Source organism: Colletotrichum phormii (genome assembly GCF_030913505.1).
Source record: "Colletotrichum phormii strain CBS 102054 chromosome Unknown BDP81scaffold_15, whole genome shotgun sequence".
Lineage (NCBI taxonomy): Eukaryota > Fungi > Ascomycota > Sordariomycetes > Glomerellales > Glomerellaceae > Colletotrichum > Colletotrichum phormii.
The window spans coordinates 659202-684276 of record NW_026851457.1 but is presented as its reverse complement, the minus strand read 5'-3'; the positions used below and the strand labels follow the sequence as shown (position 1 = coordinate 684276).

At 51.8% G+C, this 25075-nt stretch overlaps 8 protein-coding genes across 8 annotated transcripts; 4 read left to right on the top strand and 4 right to left on the bottom strand.

Annotated features, from left to right (window-relative positions):
* Positions 1-244: 244 nt before the first annotated feature.
* BDP81DRAFT_432714 (mRNA capping enzyme-domain-containing protein) lies at positions 245-2294 on the top strand. Its single transcript, XM_060590809.1, has one exon. The coding sequence runs from the start codon at positions 565-567 to the stop codon at positions 2026-2028; it is 1464 nt and encodes a 487-aa protein (XP_060442990.1). The 5' UTR covers positions 245-564; the 3' UTR covers positions 2029-2294.
* Positions 2295-2336: 42 nt separating this feature from the next.
* On the bottom strand, positions 2337-2861 carry BDP81DRAFT_396360 (uncharacterized protein; the record flags this gene model as incomplete). The annotated part of the gene is made up of 1 exon (XM_060588178.1): positions 2337-2861. One exon carries the CDS (start codon positions 2859-2861, stop codon positions 2337-2339), a length of 525 nt encoding a protein of 174 aa, XP_060442989.1.
* Positions 2862-4074: 1213 nt separating this feature from the next.
* BDP81DRAFT_432713 (uncharacterized protein) lies at positions 4075-5355 on the bottom strand. The gene is made up of 3 exons (XM_060590808.1): positions 4617-5355; positions 4241-4555; positions 4075-4184 (listed from the first exon to the last, which is right to left on the bottom strand). Exons 1-2 carry the CDS (start codon positions 5192-5194, stop codon positions 4498-4500), a joined length of 636 nt encoding a protein of 211 aa, XP_060442988.1. The 5' UTR covers positions 5195-5355; the 3' UTR covers positions 4075-4184; positions 4241-4497.
* Positions 5356-11740: 6385 nt separating this feature from the next.
* On the top strand, positions 11741-12880 carry BDP81DRAFT_432710 (uncharacterized protein; the record flags this gene model as incomplete). The annotated part of the gene is made up of 2 exons (XM_060590807.1): positions 11741-12023; positions 12075-12880. A coding segment is annotated over exon 2 (394 nt), but the record flags the coding sequence as incomplete, so codon positions are not given.
* A 1713-nt stretch (positions 12881-14593) lies between these two features.
* BDP81DRAFT_324945 (SH3 domain-containing protein) lies at positions 14594-16133 on the bottom strand (the record flags this gene model as incomplete). The annotated part of the gene is made up of 4 exons (XM_060584934.1): positions 14594-14657; positions 14713-15752; positions 15889-15992; positions 16097-16133. The coding sequence occupies 4 exons, from the start codon at positions 16131-16133 to the stop codon at positions 14594-14596; spliced, it is 1245 nt and encodes a 414-aa protein (XP_060442986.1).
* Positions 16134-17695: 1562 nt separating this feature from the next.
* BDP81DRAFT_396357 (uncharacterized protein) lies at positions 17696-18252 on the top strand (the record flags this gene model as incomplete). The annotated part of the gene is made up of 2 exons (XM_060588177.1): positions 17696-17830; positions 18094-18252. 2 exons carry the CDS (start codon positions 17696-17698, stop codon positions 18250-18252), a joined length of 294 nt encoding a protein of 97 aa, XP_060442985.1.
* A 622-nt stretch (positions 18253-18874) lies between these two features.
* Positions 18875-20670, bottom strand: BDP81DRAFT_451599 (uncharacterized protein; the record flags this gene model as incomplete). Its single annotated transcript, XM_060592642.1, has 2 exons — positions 18875-20484; positions 20550-20670. 2 exons carry the CDS (start codon positions 20668-20670, stop codon positions 18875-18877), a joined length of 1731 nt encoding a protein of 576 aa, XP_060442984.1.
* Positions 20671-22677: 2007 nt separating this feature from the next.
* BDP81DRAFT_451598 (phosphoglycerate dehydrogenase) lies at positions 22678-24381 on the top strand (the record flags this gene model as incomplete). The annotated part of the gene is made up of 1 exon (XM_060592641.1): positions 22678-24381. The coding sequence occupies one exon, from the start codon at positions 22678-22680 to the stop codon at positions 24379-24381; it is 1704 nt and encodes a 567-aa protein (XP_060442983.1).
* Between the last annotated feature and the right edge of the window lie 694 nt (positions 24382-25075).

Sequence of the window (25075 nt, the reverse complement as noted above, 5' to 3'; positions counted from 1 at the left end):
CAAGCGTCTGTCCAAACTCTGATGTGATTGGTCTGATGCCGGGGGTGAGCTTAGTCAAGTCAGCAAGGCTGCAGTGCGACACGTACCGGACCTGCCTGCAAAGCACGAGACAACCCACACTGCGCCTACCTACTTACTCGAGAGGCCGAATTGCGTTTTAAAAAAGCCCGGAGTCAGTAAATGACTTCTTTACAAGCATACATAGATTGAAGCGAGAGGAATACAGTCTAAATTGCCTTACTTAACATGAAGATGATTATGTCGGATCCAGGGTGGGAAAGAGCGCTGCTCTCTAAAGCCACACCTTCCGTGTAATACACCTCTAAGTGGGTTTTACCTTCTCTCCCAGCAGGTACCCCAGTATCCTCCCCCTACCTACGTGCCTACCTATCCGCACCTACTTGCGACGCTCAGCAGCTTTTGTTCCACTCCAACAATACATAACAACTTTCTCACATCCGTACCTGCACATACAAGGTCGAAAACAACCAAATCACACTGCAACCTCCGCGGGAGACGAGGATATTTGCCCTTTCAAAGAATTCTCACGTCTGACTCGAGACAATGGCGGGTTACGACGACGACGATTTGTACGAGCGACAGTCTCATTCATACGACGCGAAGAAACGCAAAAGATCACAGTCGCCCTCGAGAAACGGCAATTCCTCGCGAAGAGGCAACAAGCGCGAGGACGGAACCGATGAACTTCCACAGCCCTACAATGCGAAGGAGCTTCAGCCCGCTAAGCGCCGAGCCGTCTCGCCCTCCGAACAGCCTCGCAAGCAGAAGCGACCGGGTGCCCGAGCCCGCATCTCTGAGTCCGAAAGAGAGGCCATCCGCCAGAGAGCACTCGACAGAGAGAAGGAATTGGAAGCTGCGGCCCACGCTGCTGCTGAGCGTCAGCGCTCGGGCGGTGCCAACAATGATGTTGTCACGCAACATTACAACAGTGTACCAGAGCGTGGTAGGGACTGGAGACGAACCGATAGTAAGATCAAGGGCCTGCGCGCCTTCAACAATTGGATCAAGAGTTGCATCATTCAGAAGTTCTCGCCAGACGAAGACTACACCCCGGGCTCTCGTGAGCCGGGCGCAAAGGAGCTCCTCGTGCTCGACGTTGGTTGCGGAAAGGGAGGTGACCTCGGCAAATGGCAGCAAGCACCTCAATCAGTAGAGCTCTACGTCGGTCTCGACCCTGCAGATATCAGCATTGACCAGGCTCGAGAGCGTTACCGTCAGATGGGCAGCCGCGGAGGCGGTGGCAGAGGCGGTAGAGGAGGATACAGACGACCACCCCCTCGTCTTTTCGAAGCACGCTTCCAGGTCAAGGACTGCTACGGCGAAAACATTGAGGACATCGAGATCATCAGACAGGTCGGATTCGACACCAGCCCCCTCAGCCGACGAGGATTCGATGTCGTGAGCATGATGTTCTGCATGCACTATGCCTTCGAGACGGAGCAGAAGGCTCGGACCATGCTGCGCAACGTAGCAGGCTCATTGAAGAAGGGAGGTCGCTTGATCGGATGCATTCCCAACTCTGACGTCCTTGGTGATCACGTTCGGAAGTTCAACGAGCAGCAGGAAGAGAAGAAGAAGAAGGCTGCAGAAGAACCGCCGCAAGAAGCAGAGGAGGGCGAATTGGAAGATGGTGAGGCAGACCAGTCGGCGGAATGGGGCAATTCCATCTACCGGGTCCGATTCCCAGGCAAGACACCTGCTGACGGCGTCTTCCGCCCGGCATTCGGTTGGAAGTACAACTTCTTCCTCGATGAAGCTGTCGAAGAGGTCCCCGAGTACGTTGTGCCGTGGGAAGTCCTCAGAGCTCTTGCTGAAGACTACAACCTCGAGTTGCAGTACCACAAGACTTTCATGGAGATTTGGGAAGCGGAGAAAGATGACGAGACCTTGGGTCCTTTGAGCGAGAGAATGGGGGTTCGGGAACGTGGTGGCGGACGTCTCCTTGTTTCACCAGAGGAGTTGGAGGCGGCGAGCTTTTACACTGCTTTCTGCTTCTACAAGGTCTAAACAGGGAAGTGGCATAGGAACAAGAGAGTCAGGTCTAGCAGGAAATACACCGCTTTCTGCTTCACAGGGTCTAACCATTGGAAGTAGCAAGGAGGTATGCAAGTCAGGTCTAGCAGGAAACCTTAGGAAATTTCAAGAAACCCCAAAATACCCTATCTGGGTCAGGGTACGACTAACTGTGTTGCTTGAAGAACCTCATTGTGATATTGAGCATCTCTCTGTGCAGATATATACTAGTCATCCCGATCTATAAACCCCTTCCACCCTGATCAGTCCACCGTGCCGATGTTCTCGCGGTCGAATCCAGTCTATGTCGGGATGAAATCCTCAAACATCGCCATGAACATTTCTGTGGTGCGATTCTCTGGGCTCCTTTTGAACAAATCGACAAACATCGAGTTAAGTCTGCATTCATCTTCCCACAATTGTTGGTCAAGTGTTGCGTCCCACCAGAGGCTGGAGTGAAGACGATCGACCTTGGGTCTATGAGCGCGGGCTTCTACAAGGAGCCTCAGTAGAGCCAGTGTGGTGTTCTGGGTCGTTGGCCAACCGAGGCTAGTGGTCTCGGATGTGACGCCAAATTTGGGGCCGGCCGAAGGGTCGGACGTGTCGTGGATCTCGACGCTCTGCAACTCGTAGTCGGAGACCTTAGTTTGGAGATCGGAAATCAGGCCTATCGCCCGGATATATTTCTTTAGAATCCTGAAGCTGAAGGAGGAAAAGCATCTGAGTGCGTCGGGACTTGCTCGAATCCATGGCTGGATATGTTCGGGTTTCAATCTTTCCATGATGGCGAGGTGGATGTCTACTGGTAGACGGTTGATTGTCGACATTGCTGCGGTTGCGAAGGCGAGGAGTATCGAGTTTGAGACGAGAAGAATAACTTATTGGCTACGGTGATCGTGGTGTAAGGAAAGAGCACTCATGCGTTTCGTTGAACCTGCTGTTGCCTTTGCGTATCCTCTTGTGTATGAGATGGAGGTCTGGGAAGAGATGATGAACGTCGACTAGGGCAAGAATTGCGAAAACAGGAACGAATTCTCTTTCATTAGTAGGGGGGGCTATGGGTTTGAAATTTTCGAGCTACCTTACCGTCTTGAGCGCAGCAATATGCTTTTTACAACCCGTCTGGACCATCATGGCCCAGAATATCGCTCACCTCTCTGGCTACCTCATAGTCAACAGCTTCTAGCCTTGGGCCAATTGATCAAAAGCAAGACCGCGGTCTCCCTCGGGCAGGGAAGACGAAGTACTGCAAAATCGGCGCCAGAGGTCTAGAGGTAGCCCCTCTCTGAGATACATTCTAATCTTCTGGAATCGTTCTTGAACGTTCTGATAGTGCTGCGAATCAATACAGGATGCATGCTTCATCTGGGGCAGTACAAAGATCGTCTGGTTTCAGCTGTACTTGGAAAAGACCTCTACGGGCGGCAAGTCCAGGCCTTCCAGAGCCATCCATCCCACTGCCTACAATGGTTTAGAGCCTACTATCGTCAGGCCAGAAGAGTATTTGACGGGTGATCTCGTAGACGCAGACTTGTAGTTGGAGGGTGAAAGTGCCTGACGGGCAAGAAGTCAGATTCGGGAGGGAGGCTTGCGACCTCACTTGAGCAGTCGAAAGCCCGCCAAACCTATGAGCCGATGGCAGTCCGTCTCTCTCACCTTCCTCGCCCGATGTGCTGCGCTCGCTCTGTCATCACATTCTCTCTGTTCATTTCCTACGTACGTAGGACTCTTGCCATTGAAACATCAAAGAAACAGGCCTCTCTTTTTCCATCACATGTGATCAGTACAGCCTCTCTTTCCCACTAAGGCATGTCAAGTATGACTCTCTAGAATTGCGGATGGGGGCGATGAATGATTTGGCGGCTGGCCACGGAGGGGCACGGAATCTTTCGGCAATCGCTTAGCGTACGTGACAGAAACCTTAAAACAACGACGGTCAAACTATTGGTCGTGATACGCTTAGTCGATAAGTTAACATAATGATTATGGTGGAGCTATTGGTGCCTGAAACGAATGAAGCAAGTTTCCCTCATGTATTGCCACCCTTCCGTCAAATACCGTACATATATAGTAAGAGATAGGGAAGTCATCATTCCCAGACACAAGAAACAAACCAGGACCCTTTGCTATAAACTGCCACAAGATTCGTAGTGAGTCATACCACTCCCTGGAAATATGTTGAATAGATCCTTAACGAGAAATGTAGTACACAAGGAAATTTTTCAGTTGCCACCCTGAGACGGAGTGTCTCGGCCCAGCTCCTGGAGAGATCTTGCTACCGTGAGCAGGAAGTCTCCCACTGGATTAACAGATCCAACTTGCTCGAACCATTGCCAAAGGCAGAGTCGAGCTATGAATACCTCCAAATAGCCGAGGACGTAGAACAGTGCCTCTAGGCCATTTGTCGGAACGTTCGCACCAGTTAGTGCGAGTCATGGGTTTGTCGTGCGTGAAAGGTTCTGTTCAACGAAGCAAATTCGTTTTGGTGTAGCAAACATCCAGAACCATTTCGTAGTCTCCGGTAACATGCCGACTGCAATCCAGCAGCTGCCCGTCATTCAAGTTGCTGACCATCATCCCAGTCCCCCGCCCATGGCTGACCGGCAAAAAGGTCCAACGCGGCTGCAGCGTAGTTGGACTCCATCTGAGGGACGAGGTTGGAAGAGGTTTTCGCCGCCTCCGGCCCAGAGAAGTTTCCGCGACTGCTCTGAAGGTCCGGCTGAAGACTAAAATCCGCCGCCCTGAGTGTACTACTGCCGTCTCGATAAATAGACTGATGACCAATAGGTGCTTGGATGATGTCGGTAGAGTATTCGCAATGAGACGAGAATGGCTGGTTGCCTTCCAAGGGGTTCTGGAACACCAATCTATCCTTTCCTTTGACGCTAGTGTTGAAGCTTGATTGATCGTCCACTGGGAAGGGTTCTGGCTCTGGCACATTCTGTTTTGGGAGTTGACTGGGAGTCATCGCAAAAGAAGTCGTCGAAGTCAACGTCTTCGGCGCCATTTCGGTAGAAGTGCAGGATGGAACACCGCTACGAATACTGCTTGCCGAGGGATGGCCCGGAGGATAGGACCCGGGGTACAGAAATCCGGGGTCTCTAGTTTCTCGAGGAACGTGAAGCAACGTTGCTGATGTATCCACTACGTTATTAGCCATAGTTCTTCTCTCGTATCGGTATAAATCTTACCTCTGTCAATAGGGAGCTCGCTAGGGTGCGAATCCGAGAAACTCCAAGGATGTAAGGAAAGCCTTTGTCGATGGAGATCAATGGTATCACATAGGTCACCGTCTACCCCTGCCTTCTTCATAAGTTCAATCATCTTAGCACCCACGATGAGTTCTGCCCCTGCTGGTCTCTTGAAATCGTTCGGTACCACTGCGATGTTCCATACGCCGCAAAAGATCTTTTGCGACCAGTACACCAGGGCAGCTACTGTCGCGAAATTCTCGGGATCGAAGTAGCCGTGGGGGGTAACTATCTTCTCAAAGCCGGAAGGAGGCTTTGGCATAATGAACACACCGAGCTTGTCGGCCGCGGATTGAGTGATGATAGAACCGGAACAGGATGAGTCAAAAACGGTATTGAGGAAGGTGAAAGGAGTATCGCATCCTTCTTGACGAATTCCCAGGGACAGTAGCCCCTGGTGTAGTTGTGTCAGCGGTGTCTGAGAGAGGCCATGATATGTAAGAAAGCTGGTCCCGGAGAGAGAGGGTACAGAGGCGGTTCCTTTCCGCGTAGAGAAGCCCCCTCGGTTTCTGCTATTATTATAAGATTCGAATCTCTGTATTTGACTTGATGCGATAAGATCCGTATCTTGATTTCCATAGTTACGGTACTCCAGGTTGCGGGATGTTGTTATTCCCAGCGGGGGGTCGGAAGAGCTCAGCCTCGGGGCCGCTCGTGCTTTGGATACACCTCCAGGTTTCCCTCTGTTCCTCCTGCTAGTTGCAGAAGCTGAAGTCGAAGGTGTCGTTCGAGTAGTTCGATGTGTCGGAGCCTTTTGACGGCCTGGCGTAGCAGACGAGGGGCGTGCAGACGGAAGTTGGCGGGAAATCTGGCCCAGTGCGGTCTTGTGATGCCCACCAAGAGGTCCCCCGTTGTTTTGTGACCTGATGCTCGTTCCAATCACTTCTTGTCTGAGAAGGAACAACGCGGTGTCATTTTTGTCGGTGTTTGATGCGGTCTGTATCAACGGACGTCTTCGTTTGGCTCTTTCATAACTCCCATCATTCATGAAGTTCCCGTGCATTGTCACAAGTTCGTCTCGAGGTTTTTCGATCGAAACCAGCCTTCTCTGTGTTGCCTCAAAGTGGGGTTTTCAGCTTTGAGAATGTGTGGGTCGACGGTGGGAGGCATTATTTGGTTCTCGGAGACAGACAAGACAGAAGGAGCAAGATGAACCAGACTCCAGACTCCCGAAGGAGGGTGTATATGAACGGGGTATAGGAAGGAAACAAGACGAGCACTCAAAAACTGGCGAGAGAGTAACAATGGGAATTTTGGTGACAAGTTCTGAGTAGGCTCCCAACCGGAGGCCCTCATAGGAGGGAAGGTCGAATAAATGATAAGATATCCGTACCGGCACCCGACTCAGTCTCTCAGCTACCAAGTCTTAAAGAGACTGAAGTAGGTGCGCAAGGGGTCCTCCAACGTTAGCGAGTGAGTACTGCGGTGCCTGCAGCTTCGGTACTTGTTGAAGGGAATTTTCAATTCCAAAGCACATCAACGAGTATTTCACTGATGTAGTGAGGTACCATTGTCAATTCCATGGGCCTCCTTGGACGAGGCTCCCCCGAGTTTTTCTAAAACGACGAGGCGTATTTGTGAGAAGATCTGCAGCTGCATTGAAATGGGCTACCATTCCCATGCATCTAAGCGCATGGAAGGGAGCCCGGGTGGATAAGAGGGCAAAGACGAGGCAACGAGATGGGGAGTTGGAATTCCAAGACCGAGCATCCATTACCGCTGAACCCCCAGGGGAAGTTTACCTTGGATCTGAACATGTTCTCATCTGCTACCGTGCAAGTAGGAGTGGTTTTGCCCGCTATCCAATGGCTTCTGACACCGTACAAAATCTAGCGTGGGTTATTCATACAATATCAAGGTAGTTCTCCGCAAGAGCGATAGTCATGATCGTCATGCTGAACCAGCACTCGAGCTCCCTTGATTCCTCTTGTCTCTCGTAATCGCTCCCAGCTTTCCACGGTCTCACCTGGGCATCGTCTCTCGACTACCACTTGCCGATGCTGCCAGTCTTCGGACCCGTCTGCCATACCCCCTTCTGGGTGTATCAAGAAGCAGGCTGTCAATAGACTGCTCCCCAAAATGACAACAGATACAGACCCGCAAATGCGATTGGGTAGAGGTTGCATAAGAATGCAGCCCAACCCCTCTTTTGCTTTCGAAATGGAAATTCCAATTCTCAATCAAATCCTTGTAAGCCACGTCAGACGAGAGCCCGTTGACCATGGAAACAAGTTCGGGGCTGTTGTCTCACAAGTTGCGGTGGTTACTTGGTTGCAAATCCTTGGTTGGGCCTTGTAGTACTCGGCAGGCTCATTGCTCCGTCACATACCGAACATGCAGGATTGATAGGTCAATTGAATTAGCCAGGAAAGTGTGATCTAAGGGCTCTCAAAGTTGAGACTGCCCTTGCTCTTTAAGTATGTAAGCTTCATCAGTTATTGTTTCGTTGTAGCGATTGCTCTCCATTGAAGAACCCATTTCTGTCTCTTTCGAACACCTACTCGAGCTGGTTCCAAGTAATTTCATAGCCGTTGTAAAGCTCCGCTTGTGCTCCGGCAACCATAAACGCATTCAAAGCCCGAGATCCACAACTCGAACTGTCATGTCATGCTGTCAGGTAAGTCCTCCATCGGAATAAGTCGTGGGCCAACATCTCATCGTCAACAGGCAGGTATTACCAGCATAACACAGTGCGGCATCGGTCCGAGACTCCTTCTGAGCAAGATACGACAATCTCCACACAAAGTCGCAGAGAACACAGCAATGCGTCGTTTCATTCACCCGAAGAACACTCAGAGGCCTTGGAGCACTCGTGTTCAACTCTCACTGGAATCCCACATCTTAGTGAGAGCGATGTACTATCTGGGGGCACTCATGATACTTGCCCCTCCAGCATTGAGTGTCCCTTCTTCATAGCATACCCCCCTAGCACGAAAGCCTACATCACAGGCCCGAAGATTGAGGTTCCGGGGAACCGAAAGTCGTCCGGGACTAGCGTCAGAACCAAGAGTCGTGATCACCAAGACCTGTTATCTCGAGACCTGATAGTTACGAATGGAAGTGATGAGGACGGTTGGACTTTCATCGACAATCTAGCAGGCATAAATCTTGAATCAAAGTCACAATCTAGCAGGTCTCGATCGCCTGGTGGGAGTCTTTTCAGAAGCACGAGCGAGAAATCGGAACCTCAGTTTGATGAGAATGAAAGCCAGTCTTTCCAGGATTTCAAAACGGACCCGTCACATCAATTCTGGACATGGAGCCAGGACAAGGAACTATGGTATCACGATGACCCGAAGACAGGGAAGAGAATATGGTGTCCGAAGGAATTGAATTGATTTTCGCGCCATGTTGAGACTTGAATCTTCCCTCGACTATCAAGAGTTTGACGGGGTTAAGCTGGTGACCGATTGCTATCGTGAGGTGTAAAACGGGGACTGAAATGTTCTTGACCTCAAGCGCATGGCAAATGAAGGCACCAAGATCTACGACTTTAACTTGACATATAGAACCGTTTGGAACGCAATCGCTGTGTGTAGAGGTTATATTCAATCAAAGGCTCGCACATGATACTGTTGGCTGGCAACTGTACTGAATGTAGATCCTCATGGTCTCCTCCAAAGCCTAGCAATGGAGATTAGACTGCAACATTTATGGTTTGCGCCAGATTATCATATTATTCAGTACATATGTGCTCTCGAGTCGGGCTCAAGTTGCCTGCGAAGGCGCGATTGAAAGTTTCAAAATTTCGTGAAGAGGATTGCACGGCTTCGGATGACTCAATAAAAAACAAAGCACTGCTAGCATATCAGAGGTTCAGGGATAGCAAAACTTTTAGTTATTTAATTGAGTTGAAGAAGCAATTCGCTCCTATTCTAAATCGCTGTTCTGTTGACCGGGGTCCTCCTTGACCCTATGAAAGACTTATGACCTCTCAGCTCTTGAGGGGGAAAGCTGCTTTCTAGCTTTATAACAAACTAATAAGAAAACCCCAAAGCAGCGCCAACCAAAATACAAGACAGCACCTCGAAGCGTCATGCTGAATTGTGCTGCTCGTCGGAGAGAAACAAAGGAAAGTGATGAGAGATAATCGCTGTCCACCAGTCATTCTAAAGTCAATGTGTTCGATGATGCATATATGATAGATTTCGCTTATGCCTCTCAAAGCTGAGAGAAATTGAGCCAACACGCCGTTAAACTCTCTGATGATCCGAAAGCCTGCCAACTCATTTAAGAAGCATCATGAGATTTCCGGAGCCATGATTTATTTACGACGAGCTTTGGGCATGTAGTTTCGCGAGAGAAGGTTGCAATCGATGAGCCCTTCAGGTGTTGTCGTTTTGACTGAATGATCAACTCGCCCTTCAGCAGAACAGCGTGATGCCTCCTCTGACTCTATCGATGTTGGTATTGAAGACTGGGGTAAACCTCGAGATGTGAAGACCGGAGCATTCCCAGTACCGCTGTGAGAATCCGTAGAGTCTGGTATACCACTTTTGACCAGTCCCACCTCTCTGAATTCCATACAGGGTCCATCATCCTGGTTATTGTTGCTCAAAGTGGCTGACGACAGCCGATGCTCCAATTCGACTTTCCCATGAGCCCGTGTAAAAGATGGCGTGGCTAGATCCACGGGCCTTTCCTGGTCTGGTGTGGCCCTACACAGATCCTCTATGGGAGCCGCATAAAGCGTTTGTATTTGCCCGATTCGCTTCTGAGTTGCCTCGTAGATATATATGTCGGGGCTTTCTGGTCGATGCATCTCGCTTGATACCCCGATGCTAAGGTCTAGGAATGAGGCTCCGAGCAAAGTCCCGCGGACTTTAAGAGGGACAAACTCGTCTGCATCTCGTGACTGTAGATGGAGTGTTGGTGTAAGAGGGAAAGTTCGATAGCCCAGATCTTCGACGAAGTTGCGAGTGACTATTGAACGCGTCATGCCAACTATGTGCACCGCTCTTCGCAAATGAGAAATGCCTTGATCATCTATGGCTTCGAATATGTAGGGGATGTTGAGATCTGAATTCGAATACTCCAGATCCAGTCGATTCTCGTCATCTTCATGTATTGAGTTTTGGCTCGATGCAGGTTTTGGCGTCTTCGATGGTCCATTCGCGCCTGTTATAGAAGGCATACCGAATTAAGTTGTATTATGACAGGCAGTGGCTGGCACTGCCCTAAATCTCCAAGATCCTTTACTTGCTAGGTGGGATATAAGGAGGGGATCTCTGCGCGTCTATGCTGAAGTCGAGACTCTCACGTATGTCGAAGTAGATCTTTATGTTGCGTCTTAGTGGATAGTAAGTTGCCGTGAGTCCTTGTCGTTATCGTCGTTGTAAAAAAATCCTTGGACGTAAGGCTCTCTGATGAACGAAAGCTTGAGGTACCTAGTGGTGGCGGTCTTACGAATGTTGTTATAGAAGAAAACAAGGATAAGGTCGGTCAAAGTTGTTGAGGTCGGGCGATGCGGTGTAGCGCAAGGATATGACTAGTTATTGCGATGGTTTTGAAATTGGAATTGTGGATGTGCTGTCGACTTATGTTCTGGCAAGTGTGCAGGACAACACGATCACTAGTGGCGAAGTTCAAGCAGTTTGACTTGACCGCCAATATTCTTTTGTGGCAGCTTTGCATGAAGGCAACAGAAATGCCACTTTCGTCGGCGCACTGCTCCGCCTCTTCGTCGCCTGAAAACACTACCTCAGTGTGAGGCGTTCGGTGACAATGAAGACTGCTATTGGGCCCCTCATCAGGGAACCGGGAATAGAGAGCAGGCGACCAAGCTAAAGACTCAACTCGCTTCAAATGAGGAGCAGAAGACTGTGTGATAAGTAAAGCTTCTCCTCCGCATTTCGGAACCAACGTTCGGGGATTGGGCACCACCGCCGGAATGTCAATAATATTGGCGGCGCATCGTACCATCCAAAATTCCAAAACACAGTAGAATATCGAGCTGACCAGGGAATATTCTTCCCAGGAGCCGGAGATATACCTAAGGTCCTTGCATATGCATTGTTCTGCAGGACGCGACCAGAATTGTAATTACAAAACGGTCTCGTATTCCTCACCGAACCGGCTGAGCCTGGGTGTCTTACTTAGTACAGATGGCCATCCTTAGCGCTTTCGAGGCGCTCGCACTTCTCAGGTGGCCGCTTTTCCGACCCCAATTTGATCATCAGGAGTACTCATTCAAAATGAGAATAGCAACGTTGATTTGCTCCTATACTTCGCGATAATGTAGAAGCAGCGACTGGCATCATGTGGCACTAATCAGGTTGTCCGTGGGCTTAGGGCCAATCAAATATCAAGGCTAAAGTACCATACTGCTAAACATCTGCTTCGAGTTAGAAGGCATCAGGTATCACAGAGGAACTAGAACCTGGTGACGATTCGGTAGGAGGCGATGCGGAATCAAGTGCAATTGAGGTGTTCTAATGAATGCGACATATCTTCACTCTTGGGCGTTTCCGAGGCAGCCTCGTTCTTTCTGACTTGTGGACGTACTGTGCCGCGAAGTTAGGTTGGAGACTGGCACGCTGGTTGAGTCAGAAAGCCAACTACTATAAATATTTCAAGGCATTGGCAAAAGGTTGCGACTTCGATGAACATCAACATCGTTCCCACATCCATAGGATCTGTCCCTCTTTCCAACGACAGATTCCTTCAAATACCAGGGCAGTCCACGCCTCGCCCTCGAGTCTGAAATCCATATTCACGAGCCATCATATCTATACACTTGTACGTATTATTCCTTGATCGCCTCAGCTACATGGAGTTGACGAGAAGTAGATGTACCCCAAATCAAGAGGAAGATCCTACCCAAAGCATTTAAGACGGCCACTACAGAACGAATGGACCATGAGACCACACAGCTACCGTCATGTATTGGTTCGCCCAATTCCTCACCTGGGAGTACCTCAGTTTCGGAGTCTTGCAGCCGCAGCTCGATCTCCAACAGCTCTTCCTCGTCCCAAACGCAGGCCACAACGAATTTCAGTGCAGCGACTAAAGAGCAACCGGGATGTGATAGAGAGAGTCTGCTGGTACTGCAGCGGACCTTGACCGAAGATGTGGAGGGACCCAAAGACTCTATCACGACGAAGCCTCAAAGGGATATTGGACCAGTTGAACGAGAATTTCACGCGGATCCTTCTCACGAGTTTTGGAAATGGTGTCGAAACACACAGAACTGGTACCATAAGGTGACCGAAACCGGATCGGTTTTATGGGCACCCCATCAGCTAGATTGAACCTTTCATTATGTTTCTGAATAGACTAGGCTTTTCGGTTTGGGAGTTTTCTTTGACTTTGGAGTATAGCGTTGATCTTCAATCTTCGATTCAGACATTCGTTTACCCCGTTGATTCGTGGAGCTAGATAGGGGCGAAGGTGACACAAGGATGCATAAAGTAGACAAATTGTATCGGATAATGAGGGCTTGGAGCATGTTTCGGTTGATTTCGAATTATTAGCAGAGCACAAATCATCACTGTCGATTCATCATATCATTCAGCTGTAACTACCTATCTTGGGAGTTCCATCCAGACCTCGTGGCCTATCCAAGCTATGGGCATGGCTCTGCATTTGTTGAGACCAATAAGTTGGTGCCAGAATCCAACTAATACATCCCACAAACAACCCGCTTATTCCCATATCCAAACCACGAGGTAGATATTCTAGCTGTTAGTAGAAGGAAATCAGGTACCGTGCCTGTCAGGCTATGAAATCGCGAAAGATCACTGGCAATCCATATCGACCATGCCGTTGCTTTCTGCAGTTCGGCATCTATTTCAATTCGATTCTCCATGTCTGTAAGACTCCGTCCGTCATAGAACGGAGTGGCCATGACGTCCGGGCTGTGACAATAGAGATACTCACCTAGACGAGAAGGAAGAGAACCGAGCACGAGATAGAGAAGCAGTAGCCTTTGATGAGAATGTGTAGAAATGAGCGGCCCATCGTTTCTCAATGTTTGATAAACTGAATGATGACTGCTTTGCCATAGTTAACGATTCAAAAGCTGGTAAAGTAGCGCTCAAAAGATTGACAGCCTCTTCCCGAGACTGACTATGACAGACAGAACGCGAAGTAAAATGACCTGGGTCCAAAGATTTAGAGCATCGATCTCAACTCCGCGATAGCCTCACAGAAAAGTAGACCCCGAAATGCATCACGACGGCTGTGCGAAGCACCGCACAGACTTCGGCGTTGACGAATTAAGGGGACCGTGATGGCTGGTAGTGAGCCTTGAAGCTCGCCGACCATGTTGGTTGGGCGATCAACATCCTGAATTCCTATCCGCGAGAGAAAGCTGTTCTCCTCCGCCGAAACATTTGACAATTGCTATTCATTCAACGTGTCTTTTCCTGTCGGATCTACCAGAGGCCTGCGGCAACGGCCCTCGAGAGGACACTTGATGATTGAAGCCATGTCATTCGAGTCCTTTTTACTAAGAATCTAACCCGAGACAAAAGCTGACGACCGTTTCACATTATATAGGCTAACTTATAATCAACTGAGGTGCTTGGCCATTCAAAGTTCGCTGGTCCTGTGAAGAAGTGAAGTCGCTTTACTAGACAACTCCTGACTCAGCAAAAAGCCAACTCTCAGAAACAACGTTTCAACCCGCATCGACAAGCTTTCCCCGGATCGTCCCAAGGACCACTGAAACAAGTTGCCCCTGCTTCTTATCCGTCGGCAAGCGGCAAGCGTCGATCCTTCCTGACATCATGGCTCTGATACCCACCTGTTGATCTGTGCCGTTTTGATGTGTTTGGAACTGCCTCGGCTCATTCCACGACTACATGACGGGGTAGGCTCCCCGGAATCATACATCCAAAGCCGATCCGGTCCGCATGTGGTTATTGCCATTGACCACGTCTGTGCCACCATCACTTTCATCATGCCATGGATTTGTCACATCAGAGTACCTGTGCAAAGTGCCATGAGATATGTCATAAGACGGAATTGTTCTTTTCGTTTTCCCAAAGCCTATGATGGGCGTTTATGCTGTGAGACAATTCAACAAGAAGAAATATCTTCCCACGCCTCCTTGGATCCAAACGCCAGGACTTGTTAAAACGAGGTTTGGTCGTTATCATTAAAGACGTCGTTGGGAAAAACAGGATGGAAAAGGGCCATCCGGAGTATCATGAATAAGCAATAGGACCTTGTGGTGATGTCTGTTTCCCTTCACCATCCCCTTTGTATCTGCATTAGGTATGCAATCTGATTTGGTCATGCTTCAAACTGCAAGCATTTGGGTATTCAACTTTGCACTGGGTTTGCGTTCAAGCCGTCGGATAAGCTTACTCACGCATCTTCACGTAGTTGCTGGGGAAGATGCCGTGCCTCGTTCCAATCATGCCGGTCCTGTTGTGAATGTCAGCTTTGAGCCTGCAAAACGGAGAAAGACCCTTTCACATACCACCAATCGGTCTCACTCTCAGTCTTCTTCAGCACTGTGATAACATCGCCCTTCTTGAATCCCAGGTCACCGGGTTGGTCGGCATCAAATGTGAAGAGCGCAACGGCCTCGTTCTTCTTGAGCATGGCCGCCTTGCCAGTGAAGTTCGGCTTCGGAGCAGCTGGTCTACCGGGAGGACCCGTCTTCTGGTCATTGAGGCCGAAGTTGGGCGATGGGTTGTCTCTGTAGACGTAGTCGTCGTTGCCTCTTGAGGCGAATGTGTTGGAGCGTGAGACTCCCGTGTTGGAACGCGAAACTCCACCAAAACCACCTCCAGCAGGTCTGTCGTAGACATCGTCCTGCCATGTGCTGGATCTCTTGGGTCCACCAAACTCGCTGGCGCCACTATCTCCGCCACCGAAAACACTGCTGCGGTTGTTGCTTCCAAACTCTCGGCTGTTGTTGCCATTCCAATCGTCCTGGCCCTGGCCCTGGTCGTAAACGGGAACGTCGTTGTACATGGTATCGTTGGCCTGACCGGTGCGGCCGGCATTGAAGGCGCGGGAGTTGAGGATGTTCATCAGGGGCGCGGCCTGGGGCGGGGAACGGACGCTGCCAGTCAAGATCTGGGCAGCGGTGTAGCGGGTGCCGTAAAGCTTCTCGTTGGCGTCGCGGCGCTCGATAATAACGGATCCCTCCAGCGAGACACCGGCGAAAAGACCCTTGGTCTTGGAGTAGGAGAAAATACCGGCAACACTCTTCAGCGAAGCGGCACCCGCGGCCTCGGCGTTGCGGCCCACGGGACCAGCGGCGATTGAGACGTTTCCACCGAGCGTAAGCGAACCAGCCTGCGCAAAAGTCTTGACCGCGCTCGCATCGTTGAGAATGAAGACGAAGTCGGTCAACTCAAAACCAATCTGTCCACCAAATCCCGCACCTGCCGTACCGATGGCGCTTGGCGCACTCCATGATCCATCGGGAAGTCGCGAGACGACGAGACCGCTACCAAAGCGACCGGAACCGAGGAAACCGGCCTTGAGGACGGTGAGAATCGCGAGACCCTAATTACACGCAACATCTGTCAGTATCGTCTCGGCTTGGGGGGGTGTTGTCGTGAGCGGTGGGAGGCCTCTGGGCATTGAATGCGCCAAGGCAGGCGGGGGGATGGCTGATCGCGGGGTGGGAAATATTGCTCACCTTCGCGTTGGCCAGGACGGAGGGAGGAATGATCTTGTCGGGACTGAAGGCTTGACGAGGGTCGATAAACGACGTCAGAATCTTGCCGCACTTTTTGCATTCCGCTGTTGTGGTCTGGTCAGCTCATCTGTTGCGACTGAACAGGATGACGGGTGCGGCGCTGCAGCGGGATCACCGGCACCAGCCAAAAAAAATATGGTGGACTTACACGCCATAGACGACGGGAGCGGGTTGTGGAGGCCCATACTGACGGTGTATCGAGGGGTCGAGAGAGAGGAAATACGATTCAGTCGGACTTTGTTTCCTCGAGGGTCGGTCGGGGAGGAGGAAGGGGAGAAAAAGGTGTCGAGGATTGGAGGTGAAGAGAGGGAAAGAAGAAAGAGAGACACGAAAAGGTGAAAGCGTGTGCCTAGGATTGTGATTAGGTAGGTCAGGTAGGTACGGATACGGTTTCTTGGGGATCCTTCGTCGCCCACGGTTCCCGCCGCAGCTGCGTGCACCCACACCTCCACGTAATTAACGATTTAGTGGGGTTGTGCCGCGATAGGTGAGGATGAGAGCCGCCGAGAGGCCTGCGCCTCTTCTTTCCCTCGTCGGTTGATATGTGCCGGGAGCTTTGGTCTACTTTGCTTTTCTCCTGCTGGTGGTTTCCTTAGGCGTTTCCTTAGGCACGTCTTATTAATCTTATTACTCCCGTTGGGCTTGGCGGATGAAAAGCGTACCAGGAAGGAGGAGAATGGGCATCAACTGTTTTTTCCTTGCTGCTTCTTGCTTCTTTTTAAGCTTTCATGGCTTTTCAGCCGAACTCTCGTATCGGACGACGCAGGTTCATCAAACAAACGAAGCGCAGTAACTCGTCAATATCCATTCGAGCGCGTCATCTCAGCTGGCGGGAGCTTTCAAATCATTAATACTTTTCTCGAGGGCCAGGTGACATGCCCCTTCATTATCTCCGGGCTGGGATAGCCGGAGCAAAAATTCGAGAAATCACGGACCAAGGACCGGGGGGAGCTTGGTGTAAGCTGGGCTCTGATGAGGCGCAACAGAGGCGTGACCTGGACGGAGTGAGGTAATTCGCGGGGTACTTCTGTCTGTTCGGGTTCGGCGCCAGTGTGGCGCAGGCCACTGACGCGCAACCCCCCACCGGCAAGGATGGCGTTCCGAGCAGCGCGGCCGCGAGCCCACCAGTGGGCAGTGGCCCAGTGGGCAGCAGCGACGCCTCGGCCGCGCAGTGACCACCTGCTGACAATGTCACTTTTTATTTTCTTTGGCAAGGAAGGAAAGCACTGGCCGGGACGGGGCTGGGTTAGGACTGGCCCGCCCGGCTCCAGTTCCATCCGCGCTGTTCCAGCCTCGCCTTTGTGAGGAAAGACGCACCGGCCCCCCGAAACCTCCATCGTCATTGGGTTCGCCGCCAGAATCTGCCATTTCCGCAACTTCATCATCAAACCTCACGAACCACGAACTCCAACCCACAAACTACTGCGCACCACATCCGACGTTTCTTCTACTCAAACGAAGCTGTCATTGCTCAGAAGAACCCCCATCATACCGAGGAGGAACAGTGCAGCGTTGGACCGTGGCATAGTCACTTCTCAACGACTGCAACCACACACCATCTACAGAGACCGACGATCTCGCACGCGCCGCAACTCGACATAAGCCTCAGCGGCGAGAAACTACTTCAGGAAACAATCCACACTTTCCGCACCCTGGGATTTGCTTCGCTCCCGCCGGTTCTCACCAAGTCCCATCGAAGAAAATTCATCACCCCTATTCCCCTGAAGAAACCAAAAATCCTGCGAAAATGTCAGAAGCCTACGAGCGCGAACGCCAAAACAACGCCCGTCTCGATGAGCTCTCGGCAAAGGTCTCCGCCCTCAGAGGTGTGACCGTCGACATCTACGACAATGCGCGCGCTCACGAAGTCATTGACAGCACAGTATGTTTCCTCGTCATTTTCTCTTTCGCTTCACCTTCCTTTCCCGAAACCCCCTTTTTCGATATTCCGTTGGCAAAATCCCTTGGTATTATATGATGAGAAACATTGGTCCGTGTTTCGGAGGCAGCCTCAAGACCTGCTATTTGACGACAGAACCAGCACTCTGTGCAACTCTGACCCCCTACCATTCTACCCATATTCTGTTCATCGAATCTTCAGTCTTTCCTCAAGATGGTTTCACTGACGATTATGGCTCCATCTAGTCCGAGACGTTCTCATCCATGTCGAGCCAGCTCAAGGGCTCCGCCGGCCGGTTAACCCGCATGGCCGCCTCTGGAAACAAGGTCGCCATTCTCAAGCTGTCGGGCATCATCATTGGCATCTTCATCGTCCTTTATTACATCGCCAAGCTGTTCCTCTAAGAAGACGGAATAAGAAATGGCTACATTTCACGAAAAGCAGGCGGAGAACTCAATACTACACGAGAGACCGGGGAGAATCGACGACAAGAAGGGCAAAACACATCGGCCGCAAAAGGGAGTACTGAGTTTTTCTCGTATTTAAATAACGGAGTAAAGGGGGAGGTTCAACCCGAAATCGGGTCTGGGCATCAGACATGAAGGGAAACAAACCTTACGGGAGTATTCGATATATGATGGGCGTGGATGTTCAAATACCCTGCGCATGGAATCGGAGTTTGGGGGGCAGCACGGCGGCGACTGACTGATTGTATCAACACTAGCAGCAAACTAAGCAAGGCGCGCGCACATTTGTTTTTACGTTATGAAATTTTTGGGTTTCTTCTTTTGCTTCAAGGTTTCTGGTAAATTCTTCATCTACGACGCTTTTGCAATTGAATTACAAATGCCATGAGACTCATTCTCTCTCTCTCTCTCCCCCCCCACCTGCATCCGAGCATGTCGTCACGTTTTCATTGTGGGTCTATGTGCCAAACGTAGAAGATAGGTCCTGAGGTGGATTGCTAAACCCCGTTCTACCCCTTGGAACCTATGCCACCTTTCATGTACTCGCAGTTTGCCGCATTTACTGCCAAACGTTGGAGAAGAGGTCCTCGCTGCCGCCACCAATAGGCTTAGCTGAACCGGAGCCAGCGGCGGGCTCAGTGCTGCTCGTCCATCCGCCAAACTCCTCATCCGCCGCAACCTTGGGCGCAGCACTGAAGCCACCAGACGCTCCGGGAACGATCGGTGTGTTGGCGAATGAATTGGAAGACAAACCTCCAGAGGAGGAGCCCCATCCGCCAAAATCGCCTCCGAGAGAGGGCTTGGGCGCTTCCGCGGGCTTGGGCGCAGCCGTGGTCGTCTCGGGCGTGCTCCACGCGTTGGAGCCCCAGACGTCGGAGCCAGACCAGTTTCCTGAGCCGATTGTGCTGGTGGCGGCCGGGGTGGGAGCGGGAGACGGTGCCTTGGGTTGGGAGAGGTTGAATACGGAGCTGGAGGCGGGAGCGGGAGAGGGTTTGATAGGGGCGGCGGCGGGTTGGGAGGGAGCGGATAGGTCGAACAGGTCGCCCATGGAAGACGTTGGCTGAGCGGGTTTAGGCTGGGTCGCGGCCGGTGCCGGGGAGCTGGACCAGCCAAATCCGCCGAAGCCGCTGTTGGACGGCTGCTTCTGGTGCGCAGCGGGGGGGGTTACCGCCGCGGGCTTGGAGTCGAAGAAGCTTCCGCCGCTGAGACCGCCAAAGGCGCTTGATGATGAGGCAGGTGGTGGTGACCTCGTGCTGCTCACTGGGCTTGACAGGCTCGCGAACGGGTCTGCTGCGGCAGGCTTGGGGCTGGTGGTGTTGTTGGAGAAGCTGAGGCTGCTGAAGGCGCCGTTCATGCCGCCAAAGCCTTGCTGCCCGCCAAAGGATTGCTGCTGCTGGTGACCAAAGGTAGGCGAGGGCATACCGCCGAATGCGCCGCCTTGGGCCTGGGGCGCTTGTTGCTGCTGCTGGGGTTGCGGTCGCGGGGCGGAGGCGTACAGGGACAGAATGGATTGCTTGAGGTCTGGTCTGGAGGGTCCTCCCATTCCGCCGGTGTTGCTGGTGCTGGCGGGCCGAGGAGGAGCAGCGGGCTCGCCAAAGAAGTCCAAGCCCAAGAGGGAATCCTTGGTGCTCGTGGCCTTGGGAGGAGCGGGATCGGATTTCGGGGGTACCTTGCCGGGCTGCGGGCCGGCGGTGCTTGCTCTGGGGATGGGATCATCGCCGCCGATAAGATCGATTTGCGGCTGCGGGGCAGCGACGTTTCTGGGGGGCGCGGCGGACTTTCCGACCGAACTCTTGCGGACCGATTCTCTGCGCTCAACGTTCTGCTTCTCCTTGACCAGGCTCAAGGGCACATCGTCGTCGCCGTCGACGTCAAGGCTAGCGGGGTCGGGAATGGGGCCGTCCATTGTCCATCTCTTGAGCTCGTACTTGGTGCGGATAAAGTTCTCAATCTTGGATTCGGAGGGGACGTGGCCTGGCGCCAGCTTGGCCTCCCAATATTTGTTCGCGCGGGCATTGCCCCAGCTGAGGATGCTTCGGAGTTGCTCATCGGTCCAGGAATCGAGATCGACAGACTTGACTCTGCTAATGTGCGTACCCATGCCACGGTGAATGCCTGAACACCGAATGCAGATAAAGACACCTAGGTTCCAACTGGCCCATCGCGGGTCTGTAAACATGACACAGTCAGCGGGAGTTCCAGATTGAATCAGAATTGAATAGCCTAAGACTTACGCTTGTTCTTTTTGCAATCGGAGCATACTTTGTTGCACTCCAATTTCAAGAGGCTCTTGATGGTCTGCTGGTTTTGGGCCGCTCTTTCGGCGGCTGGATTCGGGGGCGGTCTTCTAGACATGGTGGCCTTTGCTGGTTTTGTGGGAGATTGGCGGCGGGAGATGCTAGAGGGAAAATGAAGCGACGCTTCGAAGGTCGACTCTTATTTCGTTGTGGCGAGAGGTGTAGTCGTGGAAAGGGGGGAGCAGCGCAAGATCGCAGAGTTGACAACCTGACCTTGAATGTCGTGGGCCTGTGATTAATATTATGAATTGCCTACAGACTCCACGCGGCGCTGATACCGGCCAGGTAAGGGGCAACTGGGGGTCGAGACCGTAGAATTCGTCCCTGCCTAAGGCAGTGATGACGGCAGTGGAGGTGGGGTCCTCTGAGCGTGGTGACATGCTTTGGCAGGTGTATGCGGTCGTTTGGCAGGTGCCCATACATTGCAAGTTGGTTGCGTCTAAGTCATGTATTCTCGGTAGGGAAGCATTCATTCAATGCATCCTCCATGGCTTTAATTCTGCTATTGTCTCTTCTCAAACGGGATCCAACCTGCTTTAATCCGTGATATTCTAACTTATTTTGAACCTAGCCAATCTCACCGTGTATGTCTTTACTGCAGGACAAGATCTAGCCACCTGAGTACGTTGCGAAATCTTGGCATACAGCATTCTTGCGCTAGGTCCATGTAAAGAGAGTTTGGAGGAGAGAAAGTGATGCGTGGAAGAACTAAACGACAAGATAAGGAACCTGACATTTGAGTCGTGTTTCTACACAGCGGACAGGTCCTCGACGGCACTCGATAGGATATCATCTCGATGGCTTCTGATATGCCGAAATCATGTAGGCCTTTGGATAGGCAGCCGAGGAGTTGCTGCTGTCGCCGTCGAGCTTTTGTAGCTGCCTAGATGCAGAATGACGAAAAGTGCAATTGTGATGGTTGTTGAAGCCATCTGGCCATTGCTGGCTTACTTACTACATGGACGCATACACTCAATTGGTGTGGCCAAATGCAAGATCAGCACTTGGAACTTCGGCGTTGGAGAACCAACTGAAGGCCACCTCACTCTAGCGGAGGCCTTGCTCCTTCTCTCTGTCACCTTTTTCCTGGCCTGCAAAATGTCGTGGCAGTTTCCGGTCAGTCTTCAGTCAGTATACGACAGTCTAGCATGCGGTGAATGCCTGTAGTAATAGTATCTGCCTCTAACATCGGCATCAATGTACGACAGAACGAATAAAGATTTTTGTCCAGTCCATCCAGTCCATCCAGTCCATCCAGGTCTCCATGATCCTCTCACAAGAATACGATGGCCTCATCACCATCTTGATGGACCATCCAACGGCAAGGGCGCCAGCAGATCTCGTCTCGGACCTGCAACAGCACCCAAGATCGCCTCCCTGTGCCACGTCGTGTGGGTTGCAGTCCGCCTGGAAGCTCAGCGCTCCTCCAATCGAGGATACGTCGGCAGCGCTTGCCCCAAGCAGCATGGATGGCTGCAAACATGTCGCAGAGCGAATAAAGGCCGGAGCATGTAAGCCGCCCAGTAAAGTTGCGGGGGCGGGACGCCGGTGCATTAGCTGAACGTGGGGGAAGTGAGGGGTCGCGCGTCCTCGATTTGAACTCGCACCTTAATCCGTCGCATCTTGAGGCCTCTCTAACACATCTTCTCTTCGTCATAGGTAGGACGTCTCTCGTGGCCGCGTCTGTTTGACCTGCTGCGTCACATCCCGCATCGGACGCCCAGCTTAGCACATGCTATTAGCTGAGCCAATGTGTCTTGCTGATGGAGGGGCGCGATATCACTTCCCGTCTATCTCGGAGTGTCGTCCCTGGAGATCCGGCCCCAAACGTGCAACCTTCCACCCGTCGTAGCAACTTCGACATCGGACGTAGCCAGCAATGCAATGCGGGGGATACTTGGTTAGTATATAACCTTAGTCGGCTGCCGCGTTTGTCAACGTGTTTATTGTGTTCAAAATCCCTCGCTCCGATCTCAGGCTTTCTGAAGTCATCGGCTGCTGCCCATTCTTCCCAACGAATTCGCGACCAATTGAACTACACTTTGCTCAACATTGTTCCTCCGCCATGGCTCCTTCAGCAATCGAAAAGATCACGTCGACTGTGTCTTCCTTTTCGTCTGACAGACTCCGGATCCTTGTCCCTGAGAAGGTGTCTTCAGATGGCCTTGCCCTACTGAAAGACAAATACGATGTCGACAACCGCGCCGGTTTATCTGCCGAGGATCTTATCGAGGCTATTCCCAACTATCATGCACTGATTGTACGATCTGAGACCAAAGTGAACGCGGATGTGCTTGCTGCAGGCAAAAAGCTCCGTGTCGTCGCACGAGCCGGCGTGGGTGTGGACAACATCGATGTTGACGCAGCAACTAATCAGGGTATCATTGTCGTCAATTCGCCTTCAGGCAACATTGTTGCCGCTGCTGAGCACACGATCGCCCTCCTCCTCGCCACGGCTCGCAATGTTGGCCGTGCAGATACCACAATGAAGGATGGAAAGTGGGAGAGAGGCAAGCTAGTTGGAGTCGAAGTTGGCAACAAGACCCTCGGCATCATCGGCCTCGGCAAGGTGGGAATGAAGGTTGCCCGAATGGCTATAGGCCTCGGAATGAAGGTCAAAGCAGTCGATCCATACGCAAGCGCAGAAATTGCTGGCCAGGCCAACGTCGAACTGGTATCTGACCTCAAGAGTCTGCTTCCGATTGTAGACTTCTTGACCATCCACACTCCGCTGATGGCGAGTACACTCGACTTGCTGAAAGAGGAGGAATTCCAGCAGATGAAGAAAACTGCTAGGGTCCTCAATGTTGCGAGAGGCGGCGTGTATAATGAGGCAGCGCTTCTTCGTGCCTTGGACGAGGGATGGATCGCCGGAGCTGGTCTCGATGTCTTCACGGCAGAGCCACCCATTGCTGAGTCGACAGCCTCCCAGCTGACTCGGCACCCCAAGGTGGTCGCCACCCCTCACTTGGGAGCATCTACTGTCGAGGCTCAGGAGAATGTGTCGATGGACGTCTGTACGCAGGTGGCCGAGATTCTCCGCGGTGGATTGCCAACAGCAGCTGTCAATGCACCATTGATCATGCCGGAGGAGTATCGCAAGTTGCAACCGTTTGTGCGTCTTATCGAAAAGATGGGTGGGCTATACACGCAGCACTTTGTTGGTAGTCGAGGTGGTATGATTGGAGGACGGAAGTTCGAACTCATCTATCAGGGCGACCTGGCAGGCATCTCAAACACACGGCCGTTGTACGCTGCGCTCGTGAAGGGACTCGTCTCTTCTATCAGCGACTCGGGCGGACGAGATGTGAACATTGTGAATGCCAGTTTGACTGCCAAAGAGAAAGGCATCATCATCAGCGAGACACATAGCGGGGAGGCGAAGAACGCAGTATTTGCTAGCTTGGTGACGCTCCGATCACACGGCGCGGATGGCGAGCAGGTCATCGAGGGATACGTGTCGGGGCAGAGCATCTACATCTCCAAGCTGGACCGGTTCAGCGCCACTTTCCAGCCGCACGGAACGATGTTGGTGCTGCACAACTACGATGAGCCGGGCAAGATTGGCGGCGTCGGTATGGTGCTGGGCCAGCACGGGATCAACATCACCTTCATGCAGGTGGCCAGCTTGGACGGGGAGGAAAGGAAGGCGGAAGGAGGCAATGAAGCCTTGATGATATTGGGTGTCAGGGGAGAGATAAGCAGTAAAGTGGTGGATGATTTGCAGCGAGAGGAGGGTATCTTGAACGTGAGCTTGGTGCGTTTGTGAGAGAGGTGATGTATTTCTCCGTAGGGTATCAGTAGATGATGAATTGAAACCGACTGGGTTCCACTTCACGTGAGCCATTTGTCGTTAACACTGCGAGACGGGGGCAAGGGCGAAGGTGGTCACTGGCCCCCACGAGTTCGTGGAGCTTGGCAACATTTGTGATCTTATTGGCGAGTAGCAGAGCTCAATGGGAAGATGGCATGAGGTAAATAACTGGGGACTCATTATTGCTATCGCAACACTAGTGGGCGGACATTTAGTGCCTAACGAGATCATTGGCAACCTGGAATATTAAGGTTTGGCAATTTCATCACCAGAACTTCATGAGCACAAGAGGCACGAGATCTCTTGCCGAATTCTCACATTGACAGATTGACAGCCGGATCTCTATGCTTTGTAAGAGTTCGGATACCGGCACAGAAGAAGGACCGTTCGCTCGTGCTGCTGCAACTCTTGCGACAATCCACCTGCACATCTGAAGTGTTATGCAAGCCTCCCCGGTATATGCACAAAATACCTAATTACCACAGTGCAGCGTGTCACGGTAAGTGGCGTGGGGATTTTCTCGAAAGCGGGTCAATGTCACGTCAAAGTCTGTGAGAGAACAACGAAGGCACGACCTTGCAAACTAGAACTTACCAACCTTGAGGTCCTGATCTCGGCACTAGCAATCCTGAGTGTACAGCTGGTCGAG

Excerpts from the sequence above, each read along its gene's own strand:
- BDP81DRAFT_432714 (XM_060590809.1), top strand. The coding sequence starts at position 565 with ATGGCGGGTTACGACGACGACGATTTGTACGAGCGACAGTCTCATTCA.
- BDP81DRAFT_432713 (XM_060590808.1), bottom strand. The coding sequence starts at position 5,194 with ATGGCTAATAACGTAGTGGATACATCAGCAACGTTGCTTCACGTTCCT. Across the intron at positions 4,556-4,616 it reads GGTCAGCCATGGGCGGGGGA|CGGAGACTACGAAATGGTTC; the intron begins CTGGGATGATGG and ends TCGGCATGTTAC.